Raw genomic sequence first — 16,258 nt, 5'->3', positions numbered from 1 at the left:
CCTTGCCACTGTCCCACGCATCCTCCAAACGACTACCAGCAGCAGATCATTCTCCCTCCTCGCCGCCAAGACATGGAACTCCCTCCACACCCACCTGCAACAAACCCAGGACCTGCTGACCTTCAGGAGACTCCTCAAGACCTGGCTGTTCGATCAGTAGCTGCCACATCCCCCTGCCCTTCCAACGCCTTGAGACCCTCATGGGTGAGTAGCACGCTCTACAAATGTTTGATTGATTGATTGATCGGTGTGGAAATGTAATCTTTGTTACACTGTAGAGACATTATTCGTCCTTCAACAACTAGAAACCCCATATGTATGCTTCCCGACTGCCTCTTACTTACTGGCAGCTGTAAAAATTGTGGGACCTTAAATACATCAACAATTTAATATGGGGAATATTTTGATGGTTTCAGTATAAGGTCTAACTATGAACAGAGTATGCATTTAATGTAGAGACCTTGTAAGATTCTTAACCAAATCAGACAGGTTATGTTATTGTGATTCTGCTGCTATACTTCGTGATGACATTTTGGTAAAATTTGTTTTGAAGAATTATTTTAAAATTGAAATATTTACTTAAAGTGGTTGACATAAAGCAGTATAAGGAAACCAGTATTATTAGTAAGTTATCTATAGTATTTTTAAGGAATTTCAATATTTCCATTTAAATCAAATGATCCTGGTTTGTACCGTAATATTATTTATAGTCTTTATTTGTATGAAGTCAAATTTTATTCTACGTACCTTTATGCATTTTATGTTTAAATGCGAAATAACTTTTTTTTTGTTTTTACTTTTGACTTTGACAAACAAATTAACTTCAAACTACCCCTCTTCCATAACCTGCAGTTGTGACCTCTCCTGAATTTTAAAAGTCAATACGAACCATTAACAGAATCAGGAATGAAAGAATTGTATCTACATTGCACTCTCTCAAGCAATCCAGAGTGCTTGTATAATCGTACATAAAGCTGAAATTCTTGAGGTGAATTGAAATTGGGAATTTACAGAAAAAAAATTGAAGGCCACTTTTTCTGAGTAAAGAAATGTGTCCAGTTTATTAGAATGTTCATTTATTTTACAAAACAAAAAAAGTGTAAACAAATTTAAGTGTGCAAAATTGTAAACTGTAAATGTCTTTAATTGTAGGTGTCACATATACAGGTAATGATTTCTTTCATACAAAACGTTTCCTATATTGTCCATGAAATAAACAGATGTTTAAGATTTTGTGTTCAGAAGCAATCTATCTTTAAGGCAAAGTTGCTAGATAACTTCTAGCAGACTGACATTTGAAATGTGTGACATTTCGGTCCTGAACAAAATCTTGCTGCAAACAGATGCTTTATACAAGCACTTACTTTCACAAAAACAAATATCGAAATATTATTTGGGGTAGGTCACATACAACAAAAAAGTAAAATGGCTTGATTAAGCTCCGATTTCTGACATCTGGCGAGAGTTGCAGTACACAAGTTTGAATCTGTGTAAGGGCAAATGACCCTTCCATCCTTCTGAGGTAAAAACAAATTGAGCATTACTGATAGTAACAGTTGTTATTTACAGCACTTGGAATTAAAAACTGAGGAAGGAAGCACTATATGAAAAACAAAATATTATGACAGTGACCTAAACAAAAAGCAAACAGTGAAAATGATTTCTGTCAATAAGAAGCAGGACTATCGTTCAAGTTGTGGGTTCTATGGTTACTCATTATAGGAGCCAGGAATTATATTGCTTTTTGGTTTTAAGTTCAGTAGGAGCTGTTCCCTCTGTTGGAGGCATTCACAGTTCAAAAAGTACACCTGAGATATGCTCTACTGACACTCTAAGTTACAGTCCTAATGCATGAAGAACTAATCAGGAACAACAGAAGGCTAGTCTATTAACCATGTGGAAGATAACCATAGTGGTACTTCTAACTTGGAGACCATCTTAATGCTTGGAAAAGTAATGCTTTGCATTTAAAAGACATCACCCAATTTCTAATCAGTTATTTAAAATCTGAAAGATATTTTTCAATGATCAGGTGAAAAAAGCTTTAGCGATATTAAACTATATTTGCGCAATTAGAAAGTTATTTACAAACGTTTTGACAGTTTGGAAAACTAATACTGCCGGAATCGTAAGTACACTGAGCCAAATGTTGGCTTAGTGATGTTATACCATTTCTTTTGAAGCAGAGTTAGTCCATCTTGTGTAGATTCACAGATGATAGATCTGTGCTCTGTTATTATTTACAATGAGAACTAGTCACTAAAGATTTTTGTGCGTGTCTTACGTCTGGGAAAGGTGTTCAATTGCACATGCCTAATTTACATTTATTTCATGGAATCAAAGAAAGCTAGACATGTCTTAGTTTAGTAGTGTCATAGGAAGGTCAAGGACAACAAATTAAGTGCCAGATTTTCATAATATCAACATAAGATGAAAACAGATATAATTAACCTAAACATAATTTATTTGCAGTGGCACTGGATGTTCTGAACAGGTATAATGATTACAGCTTTCCTGTACCCCATAAGACAAAGTTGCCATACTTGCAGGAGTAAAGTCAAAAACATCATTCATATTTTAATAAACGATTGCTGATCTTACTCAAAAGTAGGATCCGAGTATGGGTGAATTGGTGGGCATTCAAAGGAATTAAGTCACACAATACTTTAGCATGAGAGGAATAGTTAATGACGTACAAGGATACATTTGTGAATATCCACAAACTAGTAGACAGCAAGAGCATTTTAGCATTTTTCAAATTGTTTTCTTAGCGTTTGAACACCCAATCAACACCTCACTAGGCATTGTGTATGCATGGTGAAAAGTGAAATAGTGTGCATCAAATGAATTCGAAACTTGCAAGATATGGGTCTAAATGGATGCCACAGATGGGAAATGAAGACGCCAACTCAAAATTTGAAATCATTTCAAATGCCTAACCCTACTCAGGAGTAAGTTGCATAATGAGGAAGTTACGATTAAGTAAGGTTACATAAAAGGATCTAGAAAGACGTTTTATGTGGATATGTTTGTGATGGCTAAACTATATATGTCTAGATTAGATGGCAATGAAAATGTTAGGGCACGACTAATAATGTGTAGTTTATGCTAAAGAGTAGATGTAGATTCGAACTTCAACAGAGATCGCACAATTTTGAAATACATTTTCTAATTTAGAAGGCTATGCTTGTAAATTATGTACAAGTTGTAGATAGTTAAAAAAAATCTCAATCACGATTAAAGGCAAAAAACGTATTCTATCATTAGACTAAAGCATGACTTGCAACTCCAGGCCTTTAAACGTTGTGATTATTATTTCTGCTGCACACTATTTTCGGTAATATCAGAAGATGATTTTTGTCAATACCATGCCGGAGAGATGCAAGGAGAAATGAATCCTCTAGAGGAACTAAAAATATTAAAACTAGTTATTTAAAAATGCAGTAAAGCTTCATTTAAAAATATTGAAACAATCTCTCAGTTTACAGAAGCAAATATGTTCTATTATGTGGGTTCCATTTGTTTACTCACCTTTTGTTGTCTTTCTATCCCATTGCTACATTTGGTACCATATTTCAGCAGTTTTGAAATGATGGCAGACAACTCTCAAACCGTGCCATTTTCTTTTCTATTGAGCATCAGACGTTCCATAAGGAATTGGGATATTGTCTATTAATCTAGCAGTCCAGTACCTGGTTGATTAGCTCATGTTTACCTCAGGATATTTCCGAGCCCCCAAAAGACAATGTGGTGTTACCTGCCCATGAGACTGTGCTTCTCTAATAAGCTCAACATATTCAAATACCAGGTGACTAACTTAGTAATGATATCACTTTGAGATTAATTGTCCCAAAAGATATTCACAATGACTCCCAGCAATGGAATTTTGTCACTAGTGAAAGAAGTTTCTGAAAAGTTCTGGCTGGCCCCATAGATACCGGCCCCTCACACACCAAAGCCTATTCTTACCTCATGCTACAGCTACTTGAGAGACCTACATGTCTTCCTTTTATTTACTGCCATCGTGGCAAGCCTGTACCTATGTGTGCTATATCTTAAACAATGAGTCAGACATTTAGGATAGCCTTTGATATGCAGGTATCATAAATGGTAAGAATGTCTACTTAGTTTTTTTGCAGAAAACTCCATGAGGGAACAAACGTGATTATCTTTTCTCTTTCCAGAAGCACTCACACTTATCTTAGCCTCACACCACTCCTCCGTAGTACATAAGCTCACAATGATTCATGCACAGCAGTCGGGTGGATGGATGGTCCATGAGCTGCATTATCTATGCAGCAAGATTTGGCTCCTAATTTACTATTATTTGCCTCTCTGCTCAGATCTCCACAAAAAACTTTTGTTGTTGCTCTAAGCAAGTAATAGGATGGCACAATTTCTAAGAGCAACTATCAGAGTTAAAACACAGTGTTTGTAGCAATAACCTCTCTCATTTAAATAAACTAAAATAACTTGGGGTCAACAAACAAAATATTGTATGTTCACAGCTCTTATACCCTAAAACATCAAGTAAGTGCTCAATCACAAGTGTTTTAAATGGACAATCTGACGGGGTTTTATATATGCGATTGGGGTATCTTTCATGAAGTTATCTTGGGTCTTGAAAACTCTTTGTGTTGGGTATTTAGAGGACAGCATTAGCCTGTACATCATGATATTTCGGTGTACATAAAACACATTGATTTAGTCACACTGATGATCAGGAGACTAGGACAGGGTATGTACAGCGGCATGAAACCTTGGTCCATCACATTATAATATACAACTTTAACATTAAATGGCATTTGATTTTTGGATAACATTTTAAAATCACCGATTTGGAAAGTATCAAACAGGTGCTGAAGTACATCAAAAACTCCAGGTAAAAACTCGTAGCTGGAGATTAAAGTGCGGTGTAAGAGATTCTCCTGCTCAGTGGAGTAAGGAGGACTGCGTCAGGAGTGACTACACACTTTGTTCATTGTCAGTATCTTCCATTCACGCAGAGGCACTTTGGCCATTATCCACCATGGTGTTGAGTCTATGGCTTTCTGGACTACACTTGTTCAAAGGTCTTTTTTCTTTATATCGTAGAACCAGGAACACTATGAAGAAACAAACAAACGCTGCCACTTCAAAGGCAAGCTGAAGCCCCAGATACCTGTAGGGATCAAAAGACAAAAAAGTAAAATGTATTCTGGTGAGAAAATATTGACAAGATTTCGAAAATCAAATATTCTTGTAGTTTATAAATGAAAGTGCTTCTCCACTGTTTGTCAAGTTTGTGTTTGTAATGATTGAAATGAGAATGAGTCGTGCCAGATGAGGGACTAAAAAGATGCATGAACAAGTGAATGACAGAGCATGGATTGGATCGAAGGATGAATTTATGGGCGAATGGATGGACAGGTGAATGCATGGAGGAATAGATGAATGCATGGAGGAATAGATGAATGCATGAGTTTATGGATGAACAGGTGAGTGAGTGCATGGTTGGGTGAAGACTAATTACACCCTCCTTGAAGGCTGAGGGCTCAGACAGCTGTAGTGTACGTGTTGTAAGAAGCAGTGACAGATGGGGGCAGACCCATTGCCTCTTGACATAATGAAGATTGGATAGAGGATCAGGATTCCTTTTAGGAACACGGATTACTTTGCTGACGTGTATATTTGTAAAGCCCTCATTAGAAAATAAACAGTTGAATGTAGTGCAAATGTGTTCAAGGCTTCAGTGAAAGGAAAGCCGCACACATAGTCAACCGCTGTCAACCCTGAGATATGGAAGACTACTGATGTGCTAATTAGCAGCCATGGGGTTAGCTACTTCACAAAATGTTAACAAACAGGTAGAGAAAGGGATACAGTGTAACACTGTAAGGCATGCTGTAATGACTCGCTATAATACTGTATACCAAGCAATCAGCAATGCCTTAGGAGATACCATTGTATACGGAAACGTTATGCCAATTACCTGCCTTAATTTTAGATTAATGTCCAAAACATATTATCTCACAATTTTCATCCTTTTAACACTAGGCTTCCAGGAAATTGGACTGGAAAATAACGACTGGGATTCCCGAATACGGGATACTTCAATGCAATTGAAGCAAGCATTGGCAAAGCCAATATGTCTGACTTATATCCTTTGACGGTTTTATAATTTTACTGTAAGAGTTGCAGTTGACGGGAGCCAACATGACTATTTAACCAGCAACCTAAAACACGCCCCCTGCTTAAATCTCATACAATTAGAAACTTTAGGTGATCTGAGACTAAATAAGCTTTCTCTTCCAAAACTTTTCAAAAATAGTCTCAATGGTATATATTTTGTTATATACGTCTTGGCAACTGGATGTTGGAAATGTTCATTTCTAAAAACTAGCATATTAGAAAGGATGTAGATCTGTTTATTTCTCTATCAAGCCTACAGATACAAAATCCAGAGTTAAATCGTAGCAGTAAAATGCTAATAAAAATTGTAAATTTCAACAAAATTATGATTTTGTTCTATTTATATCTCTGCGCAGGTCGCTGCCATGCTGGAGTACATGTTATTATAGTCAGACCAGCTTCTGTTAGCATTTTATGTGTGCATTTTCAGATGTTTGTCCATAGTTATCAGCAATACGGCTTGGCATCACTCGCGTAATTCTGTGCGTTGTAATCACAAGGAATTACCTAAAAATTCCATGAGATTACACTTAAATTAAGCAAGAAGAGTAATTTTGCGTTTAGCACTATTTCTTAGCAAAAAAATGCCCACTCATGTCCAAAAGGGGCAGGAGGATGCATTTTGTGTTGATAGAAAGTGCTAAATGCATCAGAACACAAATAGCGAGCACAGTGTTCTCTTGCGGTAGGAGTTTTGCCAAAAGTACTCACTGCTTTTAGCACGATTTTCTTCTCACAAAATGCATCCTTGTGCTAAAAATTGACTGCAGAACACGAACAATGAGCCTGAGCAACTACTTACGGTACTAAATGTGCTCTTGTGGTATGATTTTTCCCCAAATTATGGAAGCAGGAGAAATTGAGTAATTATCGGTAATTCTGCATCAAAGAGTAACACAGAATTAGCGAAATTACTCAGATTAATTCATCATAATACAATTCTGCCCTGGTCCAAACAGCATATGAGTGTGTGTAGATATGTTTGCTACCGGCTTTTGTTGTAAGATTCCAACTCACAATGAGTGTATAATATGGGGTTCATGTTCTCACTGGCCTCTCCCTAGAAACCCTCTGCCCTGTTTCTCTCTCTCGTCATTGCTTCTTCTGCTTTCTCTCAGGAAAGTTGTGTGTATGCTCTGAGCTCCCAATTTCACAAAAGGATGGAAAGGAAGCAGGATTTAACCTTTATATACTTAGTAGTCTGCACAGTCCTCATCTGGTTGCCTGTCTGCTCAGGATGGAACGGAGGGTCGCAAATACTGGTCACAATTTGAGACCAGTATTTTTTTTTGACCAGTAAAGATTTTTAAAAACTGACCTATGTATAGGTAGCCTGAGCTTAAAAAACTAAAGTGATAGTGAGTCGCAATTTGACTTACCTCATGAATATTAATGAGGTAGGTGGCTAATTGTGACTCACTACAACTCACTATTGGAGGTTGTTACAGGAATTAGTGGTTGCTGGGGTCAGAAAGCCACCAATTCTATGAATGCGTTTAACTAAAGCAAACATTTTTTTTTAATGGAGTTCATTTCAGACCAAACAAATGCTCAAATATATATAAATATTTCGTTTAATTCTCAATCAAATACAGAAAAGGTTTTCACATTTACCATTTTGCTTCCTTAATTGCATATACTCTATTTTAATGTATTCATTTAATATTATTTAATTTTACAACCGACTTTGGGACCTCCAGAGTAGGCCTTGAGGACTCCCACAGGTCCTTGGACTTCAAGTTAAGAATCAATGCCTTAGATAATGATTCAGTATTTGGAAGTGACGCCAACAACACACCCCTTCTAGATACGGAAGTGTAGTGTAGTTCCTATTATCCCAATAGGCTCTGCGCATTGGAATAATACCTTCAATAGTATAGGCCTAGACCAGACGTTAACTAGGTCTACTACTGTCGATATTAGACTTAAAGTTTTGGGTTTGCCAGCTAGCTCAGAGTTCACTAGAAACTTTCTCGAATAGGCAAGGAGGAGTTGAACCTCCCTGGATAGACAAGAAGGGATTTAGTTTCTGACAACCATAGAACATGACAACTTTGCTCTCCCCTAATCAAGAGTGTATCTCTAGAGTCGTGTGAAAACAAAAGACGACTTATTTTACTCAGTCAGTACGTGTATTCTTAGTCTCACCAGATTGTAGAGAAAAGGAAGAGACGGGCGTGTTCAATAAAAGATGTTATTTATTGATCAGTCTCTTTTCTCATACAAGAGAAATGGATCGATATTATTGCAATACTTATGGTTAAGTAAAGTGCATACATTAAAAGCAGAAGTATTAAATAATACTGTAAAAACATTGATATGGTTTCTAAGCCATATGATGGTTTAAAATGGATAAAATAGATACATACACATATACATTTGACTAATCGTACTCAACTGGTGTTTCTAACTACGCCTACCCCAGATGTACCTGACCTAAGCCTAATACGTGGGCGGGAGTAGAAAGTAGCAGTTTAAGTTAAGTTTGTTTTGCCAAGTGACTGACTCAAGAATTCTCTGTGAGGGGTTATTCAGTTCTGTACCTGGAGTCTAGGATGAATGAGGGATGGTATCTCTCGTCTCTGGTCTCGATATTCCAGGCTGCCTGCGAGGGCTACCCGGAAGCGCCGGAGCTGGATTTCTCGGCAGGAGAAAACAGCGTCTCGTTCTCAGCGCGTCAGGAAGGCGGGGCTGCGCCAGCGGGGTCTGCTCTGCTCTGGGCTTCGGCAAGTCTGGCTGCTCCGATCTCGTCACCACCGCGTGTGTTTGCATAGGGCAATATCGGTAATATTTATACCTTTAAGGTGCCGAGATTGACGTAAGGATGGACATAGATACGTCAATAAGGATGTCATACGACCTGGTCGTTAGCACATTCTTTTGCTGAAGTTCTCGGTGAAATCAAAACAATGGCCGCAGGGTTTTTCCCAGGTCTGTCATAGGTTTGATTTGTTTTGAGAACTCCGTATGCCTTATCAGGGGCTGGAGGAATATCGCTTGTCTAATTAGATGGCAAGCGTTATGACCTAATCAGATAACACGTTCCTGTGCCGTAGTGTGGCTTAATCAGATAACGGTTCCTGCATCATGGGGGCTTTCTGCATCACGGGATGGCTGCTAGTTAACTTGTTAACCAGAATAGGGTCAGGAATAGGGGGATCGATACAGAACCTATAGGAATACATCACAGAAGCAGCATTCATTCTCAAAAAGTCTCAAAAACTTTTCAGTCACATTTTTACACCAGATTACAGCGTTTGCAACCATTGCAATGATTATTACATCTGGCCCTTATATTTAGGACGTTAAAGCAGTTTGACTTTAGTTCAATAAGTAAAGGTGTCCATTGCTTTTGTTAGAGGTTGTGCAACTTTCTCTATTTTACCATTAGTTATTGCAGTTATGTCAGTTGTTATAAGAGCGTCTTTAGTAATTTAAAAACGTGTCAAATGTCGAACACAGGATAGCTGTGACTGGTTGAGTGAAAGGAGCCAGAAGTGCATCCACCGTGAAGAAGGGAAACTCCAAGGGCTCAACACTAAATACGGGTTTGCAGACACGTTCACGGACAGCAATACTTTGTGTTCTGAGACCACCTACCCTTGTTCCAAAGGCAGGCGTTGGTCTGTTCCACAGGCAGGTTAATTTTCGTTTTGATAAGGTAATTGTGTTGTTTGTTTCACAACTGTCATTACATGCTATGCATATTGTTTACAATTTACCTGATCACAAACAAACATTCACAAGAGAGCAAACCCAGAGAATGCAGCGACACATGGTTCTGGGACAAGCTGTTCTCAGAGAATTCCTTCTTCTCCACCAAACCTCTGAAGGCATGGGTTGTGAGTAATTCTCCAACCATGAGAAAAAATATTATACATTAAACTGTATCAGTGAAGGGATGAATGCAGCAGACAAGACACAGGATGCACCAACGTATATATAGATGTAAAAAACAAAGGGCCACTTAAGAGAAGAAGTCCCAGGTGGAGTCTTGCTTAGTATTCCTGCCTGTGCCTCCAGTTTCTGAGGTAAATTATTATATGCACCTCAGTGTCTGCATAATTATGCATGTGCCAAGGGCGACACATAATTCACTTTTAGCTGCACAATTTGCAGATTTGAAGGAAAAATATATTTCTAACTAAACTGACCAACGCTACTAAAAACAAAGTAACAATAGTGCATTGCAATGCCAGCCACTTTTCAAAAGTTAACTTGTCAGGTTTCAGCTGTTGATTGCCCAGACCGAATGAATGTTGCCACTTGACAGTTTGTGAACAGTTAATTGTTTGCAGCATGGAGACAATAATGGCATAGAACGTGCTCTATAATTTCCTGCCGCATAACTTAGTCTACTTTGCTGCATAATTTAGCTGTGTATGGGCACATAATTATAGTGACCCTGACAAAGGGTACATGTTAACAGGGAACGGATCTTCTACTCTCATTGGATGTTTATTGCTCATGTGTGCTGTCTCGCTACAGACGGCTGTCTGTCACAGACCACACTCTATAGCATACTCCGCAGAGGCAATTATTTGTCGAGATGAGTTGGCTTTCGTGTCATTCTCAGGGCCCGATTCACAGAAATAACTTAAGACAAAATCCTAAACTTACTACTTTTGGTATTCACAGAAGGTATTTAGTAGTAGTAAAGTTAGGATTTTGTCTTGAGACAGACTTGAGACAGACTTGAGACAGACTTGAGACAGACTTGAGACAGACTTGAGACAGACTCGGTCTTAAGTCGGTCTTAAGTCTGTCTGACCAAATCCTAACTTTACTCCTACTAAATGCCTTCTGTGAATACCAAAAGTAGTAATGTTAGGATTGTGTCTTAAGTTAGTTCTGTGAATCTGGCCCATAGTTACCTTGCTATTACCTTTGGCTTCTTCCTTTCTGTGTTAGTCCTTCCCAGAGAAGGTCTGTGGTTTCACTTGTTGACATAGGGCAATTATGCATTGCCTGAAAGGCTGGTCTGGCAGATCAGTGTGTGGGCCGTTATTTGCTGTCCGTGGGCCTGTTTTATGATCTGCTTGGCCATTGTATTGTTTTTCTTTTTTTAGGTCGAGCCTAGACAGTGCTTGCCCTGTCTCTTAGACATAGGCTGTGTACACTTTGTGCCTATTGCTTTTAATTTGCATCTTCGAGTGTCCTTTAAAAAGACTTGCTGGCTAGGGGTTAATCTTTCATATTTATCCCTCCTTTTCGTGTTTTGTTCCCTCCCATGTAGCACGGCCCCATTACTTGTAGCCTTACACGTGTCCAATTTTAGCAACTGCTTTAGGAACTTCTTTTTTCTTTGTCTAAGAGCACTTTGCACTTGCTCCGTTTCTGTAAACAGTGCTGTATTTTTTGTTCTTATCTTGTCACATTTGCTATTCATTCAAAGACCGAGATCAAATGTCAGACACTGTTAATCCATACCCATTTATCCTGCAGTTTCCAATTAGAAGCTTCTTCAAAACAATCCAGTGTTAGGCGAGCACGTCTGTTTTTTTAGAAACACATCTCACCATTTACAGAGCAGGCGTTCTCTGTATTTAGTTTTCAGTTACCCTTTTGTGACTTGGTCAGTCTCTCTCTCTCTCTCCATCTCCCTCATCCACTCTATGAGAGTGCATGGCACTGAATGCTCTCCAACCCCCTCCAGCCACACTCGTTGTGTTGAGGCTCTGTAAATATTAGGTGTTACTTTCAGCCATTTCTATGGAATTCCAGTTAGGAGTTCGGAAGGCTGAATTGGTCGTATCACCCTTGAATTGGGACCGTAATGTCATTCACAGCAGATGTCAGCAACGGATGATTAAGTCACAGTTTCATCTGAATAATAGCATCATTGAAATAGCACTCACTACAAGCAGAGCGTCCCTTTGAGACTAAACAAAATCTGCTCAGGGGCATACTCTCGACCAGGTCTTCTCCACATCCACTCTTGTGGTAAAAGAGATTCTCCCGGTGCTGTGGTCAGATCACCGGCTTGTCAAATTTGCAATCAGAGGCATAGCCAGGTTGCCCATCTCCGTGCCACAGCAGCGGGGCCGAGTGTCTAGAGCGTACCATCGAGTGACTCCTGAGATGCTGGCTCAGGCCGCCCTGGATCATCCCTGCTTCCTCTCAGGCGATCTGGAGAGGGATCTGGAGTCCCTGCAAGCATGGCTTTCCGATAGGCTTAACGATCTAGCCCCGGTGCTGCCCCCCCGCTCGTCATCGAAACGGGTTTCGGCCCCTTGGTTTACCACTGCACTGTGGGCTATGCGGCAGCAGTGTAAGGTAGCCGAAAGGGCCTGGCGGGCACATTACGATAGTGTGGATAGGCTGACCTAGAAGACGGCGGTTAAGGCCTATCACCGGGACATTCGCCTTGGGAAAAAAGCCTACCTTGCAGGGAGGATAGAAGCTGCCTCCAACTCCTGCAAGGAGATTTTCACCATAGTGAGAGAATTCATCTCCCCTCGGTCCAATACATCTGAAGAGATGCCCTCTGAATCCTGGGCCTCGGATCTCGCCTGTTTTTTTACAAGCAAGATCAAATTTATACAGGACTCCTTTCCATCAGAAGTACCTGTGGGGCCGTTTAAACCTGAGGCTGACACGTTCCCTTTGGCCTCGCATGGCGCTACGTTGGCTGTGTTTCCATCTTTGTCAGCCCCTGCTTCCTTAGTGCTTATGGGCAATCTTAAATCTGGGTCGCCATTGGACCCATGCCCGGCCAAATTTTTGGGAAAAATCGCGGAAGTGATTAATCCATTGGCGAACCCTCTTCTGAATCTCTCGTTGAGCCAGGGAGTGGTTCCGTCGGCCTGGAAGCAGGCAATGGTCATCCCGTTGCTTAAGAAGCCTGGTCTCGATCCGAAGGCCCCAGTCAACTACAGGCCTATTTCTTTGCTGCCGGCTCTCGTTAAAATTTTGGAGAAGCACGTTCAGACGGTGCTCTCCAACTTCTTGGAGACTCACGAGATCTTGCATGCCACCCAGTCTGGCTTCCGTCCAAATCTCAGCACCGAGACCGCGCTCCTTGAGGTTTCTGAAACCATTAAAGGGGTTTTGGATACTGGGGGCAAAGTCATGCTGGTGATGTTGGACTTGTCGGCGGCTTTCGACACCGTCCCCCATGATGGCCTTCTCGCAAGACTCTATGAGATTGGCCTTCGGGGGACGGTGCTCAGCTGGTTTTCTTCCTTTCTAGCTGGCCGCCGGCAAACGGTCTGGGCCTCCCCAGACTCCGCCGTGATGCCGCCTTTGGGAGTCGGGGTCCCTCAGGGCTCTATATTGAGCCTGACCCTCTTTAACATCTTTATGACCCCTCTGGCGGCGTTGGCGGAGTCATTTGGGGCCCAGATCGTATCCTATGCTGACGACACCCAGCTCCTCTTCTCTTGCAAGAGAGGTGGAGACTTTGATGGAGAGAGTATCCGGGATTGCCTTGGGGCTGTTTTTAAATGGTTCCAACTGAACAGCCTCAAGTGCAATTCCGATAATTCTGAGGTACTCTTCTTTGGGTGTGACACGGAGCCAATCTGGCAGGCCTGGTGGCCCATCGATATGTTCCCCCCTTCTTGCTCTTCCCTAATGGCTAAGAACTTGGGGGTTAAGATGGACAAGGGGCTAACGCTGAAAGCCCAGATCCTCGGGGTGACTGGCACATGTTTCGGCCTCCTCAAGATGTTGCGGAGGTTTTTACCCCTGCTGTCTGAGGAGCACAGGAAGCTGACTGTGCAGGCTCTGATTGGCTCTAGGTTAGATTATTCGAACGTTCTTTACCTTGGCCTACCAGAGTACTTGCTACAGCGGCTCCAAGTCGCGCAGAACGCGGCGGCTAGGGCCATCTTTGGTCTAAATAGACGAGCCAGCGCTTCGGGTCTATTGCAGGCGCTGCACTGGCTTCCCATCCGCAAACGGATTGCCTTTAAGGCAATGACTCTGGCCTACAAGGCTCTCCATGCGGTGGGAGCAAAGTACCTCCAAAAGAGACTTGCCTTTTACCATCCGGCTCGCTCGTTGAGGTCAGAATCTCTATTCCTGGCGGCTGTTCCGCGAGTGAAGAGAGCTCGCCTGGGTGGCCGCTCCTTCGGTTTGCTGCCACCACAGATGTGGAACTCGCTTCCGCTCACACTTCGGGGAGCCACTAGTCTACTTGCTTTTAGGAGAGGTCTCAAAACCTGGTTGTTCATCCAGTAGGCCTTTCAGTTGTTCTTTCTTACTGTGTTTTTTTGTTTTCCTGCTCCCCATTTTACTGTGTTATGTTATGGTGATGTAGTTCTCCTTACCTAAAGCGCCGGGACACTCTTTTTGAGTAGCCGTTGCGCTATACAAAAGCAAATATAACATAACATAACATAACATAACATAACATAACATCAGCACAAGAAGGGCGTCTTTTCAGTTTCTCGATGGTTTCGGTACCGATATGACCTTGAGGGCAGTCTAATTTCTAACTCCTTATTCCGAGCTGACCGGAGGCCAGTTTCCAATTTGCGCCTGAGGCAGGATTTGTTAAATTGCGCTTTTTCAAGTTTTACCAAGGAGCTACATGTAGCAAACTCTGTGGGTAAAATAGTCCCAAACGGTGAGCCCATCAGAGGAGTTGCCTACCTGGGTCAGTCCGTGGCCCGTCTTTTTCCCTAATGGACAACTTTGTTGAGCACTAAATGCAAAATTTTACAAGCAACTGAGTAGAGGAAACAACGGCCACCAAAATGCTCTGTCACTGTAGGTGGACAGAGCCGTGAACACACAAAACCTTTTTTTTTTACAATGATTTGCGCAAGGTGGCTTATCCAATCAGCACCTTCAGTGCCACCGTCAGGTTGTGCTGGAGCTGTTGACTGGTTTCACTTTTTGCCCCATGGTCTGTGCTAGATTTAGCGGCACACCAACAGGTTGCCCATTCTGCCTGAGGCCTCGTAATCCCAGCGGGAGGGAAGAGTGTGAAGAAGGACGTGCCAATTAAAGCCTGCAGGCTGGTTGGAGCTTGCATGCGGTGTGTATAATAATAAGAGTAATAAAACTGTTTGTTATTCAAAACTGAATCATCTTGAAAGGGGCCAGTCGCTTGCCAGATTATGCTCCTTGCTGCTGCTGCCTGCACTATGTCTCGTATGGGGATATACTAATGGACCCTATGTGTATGTAAATTTCATTAATCTATGATAGTCTTAAACGAATATGATATGTATATTGAAATTGCACAAATGTATATTTGCACTTTAAAAATGTTTGTTGGTTCACTAATATGTTTTTAATATTTTGTATCATCAAAGCAAATATTAGAAAAACTTTTTTTCGCATAGACAACAGCAAACAAATGAATTAAACAAAACAATAAAAGGATAATACAAAGATTTGATTTGTATGAATAGCAGTGGGTAGTCCATAGAGCTTATAATAGCCTATAGTAAAGGGATATAAGTCAGGTGGGTATTATTCTCTATACACTATGCCTAATAATGCCTAATAATAATAATAATAACCTTCGAAGTGGTTTCCCGGTGCTGGGGGCACTCGGGAAGATTAAGCGAGCTATTGTCCAGAGTCACACGGTGCTGGGCAGACCTGCCGCTGGCGATCGAACCGTGAACCCAGTGGTCCCGGAGTCAGGCACCCTGGCCGCTGCGCCACACCTCTTCCTCATTGCAGTCGCAGGTAAGTCAACATGCACACAAAGCACCGACTTACCCTTAAGGTGCTCAACTTAACAGTCTGGAAGCGCCTTGTTATCTCGTCAGCCAGCACTATGCAAGGATCTCACTAGTACCAGCATCAGGGGACATGCTGGCGGCATCAGCTGTGTTTAGCATGACCAGCAGGAAGCAGTGTTGGTGGTCTCCCGGAACGCACGCACATGCAGGAATGTACCTGCCTCTGCCAGCCACCCCTTGCAGCCTTTCAGCTGTTATCAGCTGCTCTCCCAGTATAAAAGCACTGGAGTATGTGCCACAGAGCCATGCACCATTAGCTCTTATCAGTCATGTGTGAACAGATCTAGAAAAACAAGCAAAGTCTGGGACCATATCAGGCTGTCTTTGAAAAACTCTGCACAAGCTGTGCGCTTGTGAGTTGCTATTCAAGAAACATTAAAGTT

At 41.4% G+C, this 16,258-nt stretch overlaps 1 protein-coding gene across 2 annotated transcripts in view; it reads right to left on the bottom strand.

Moving 5' to 3' along the window:
• Nucleotides 1-1,032: 1,032 nt before the first annotated feature.
• Nucleotides 1,033-16,258, bottom strand: part of SLCO2B1 (solute carrier organic anion transporter family member 2B1) — a 498,318-nt gene continuing 483,092 nt past the window's right edge. For both annotated transcript variants that reach the window (XM_078658583.1, XM_078658584.1), the window contains one exon: nt 1,033-5,161. In XM_078658583.1, the coding sequence (XP_078514709.1) occupies nt 4,999-5,161 (163 nt within the window). In that variant the 3' untranslated portion in view covers nt 1,033-4,998. The remainder of the gene's footprint in view (nt 5,162-16,258) is intronic.

This window comes from Lissotriton helveticus, chromosome 8, assembly GCF_964261635.1.
Source record: "Lissotriton helveticus chromosome 8, aLisHel1.1, whole genome shotgun sequence".
Lineage (NCBI taxonomy): Eukaryota > Metazoa > Chordata > Amphibia > Caudata > Salamandridae > Lissotriton > Lissotriton helveticus.
The sequence above is the reverse complement of the archived record's forward strand: the minus strand, read 5'-3'. Positions and strand labels throughout refer to the sequence as shown.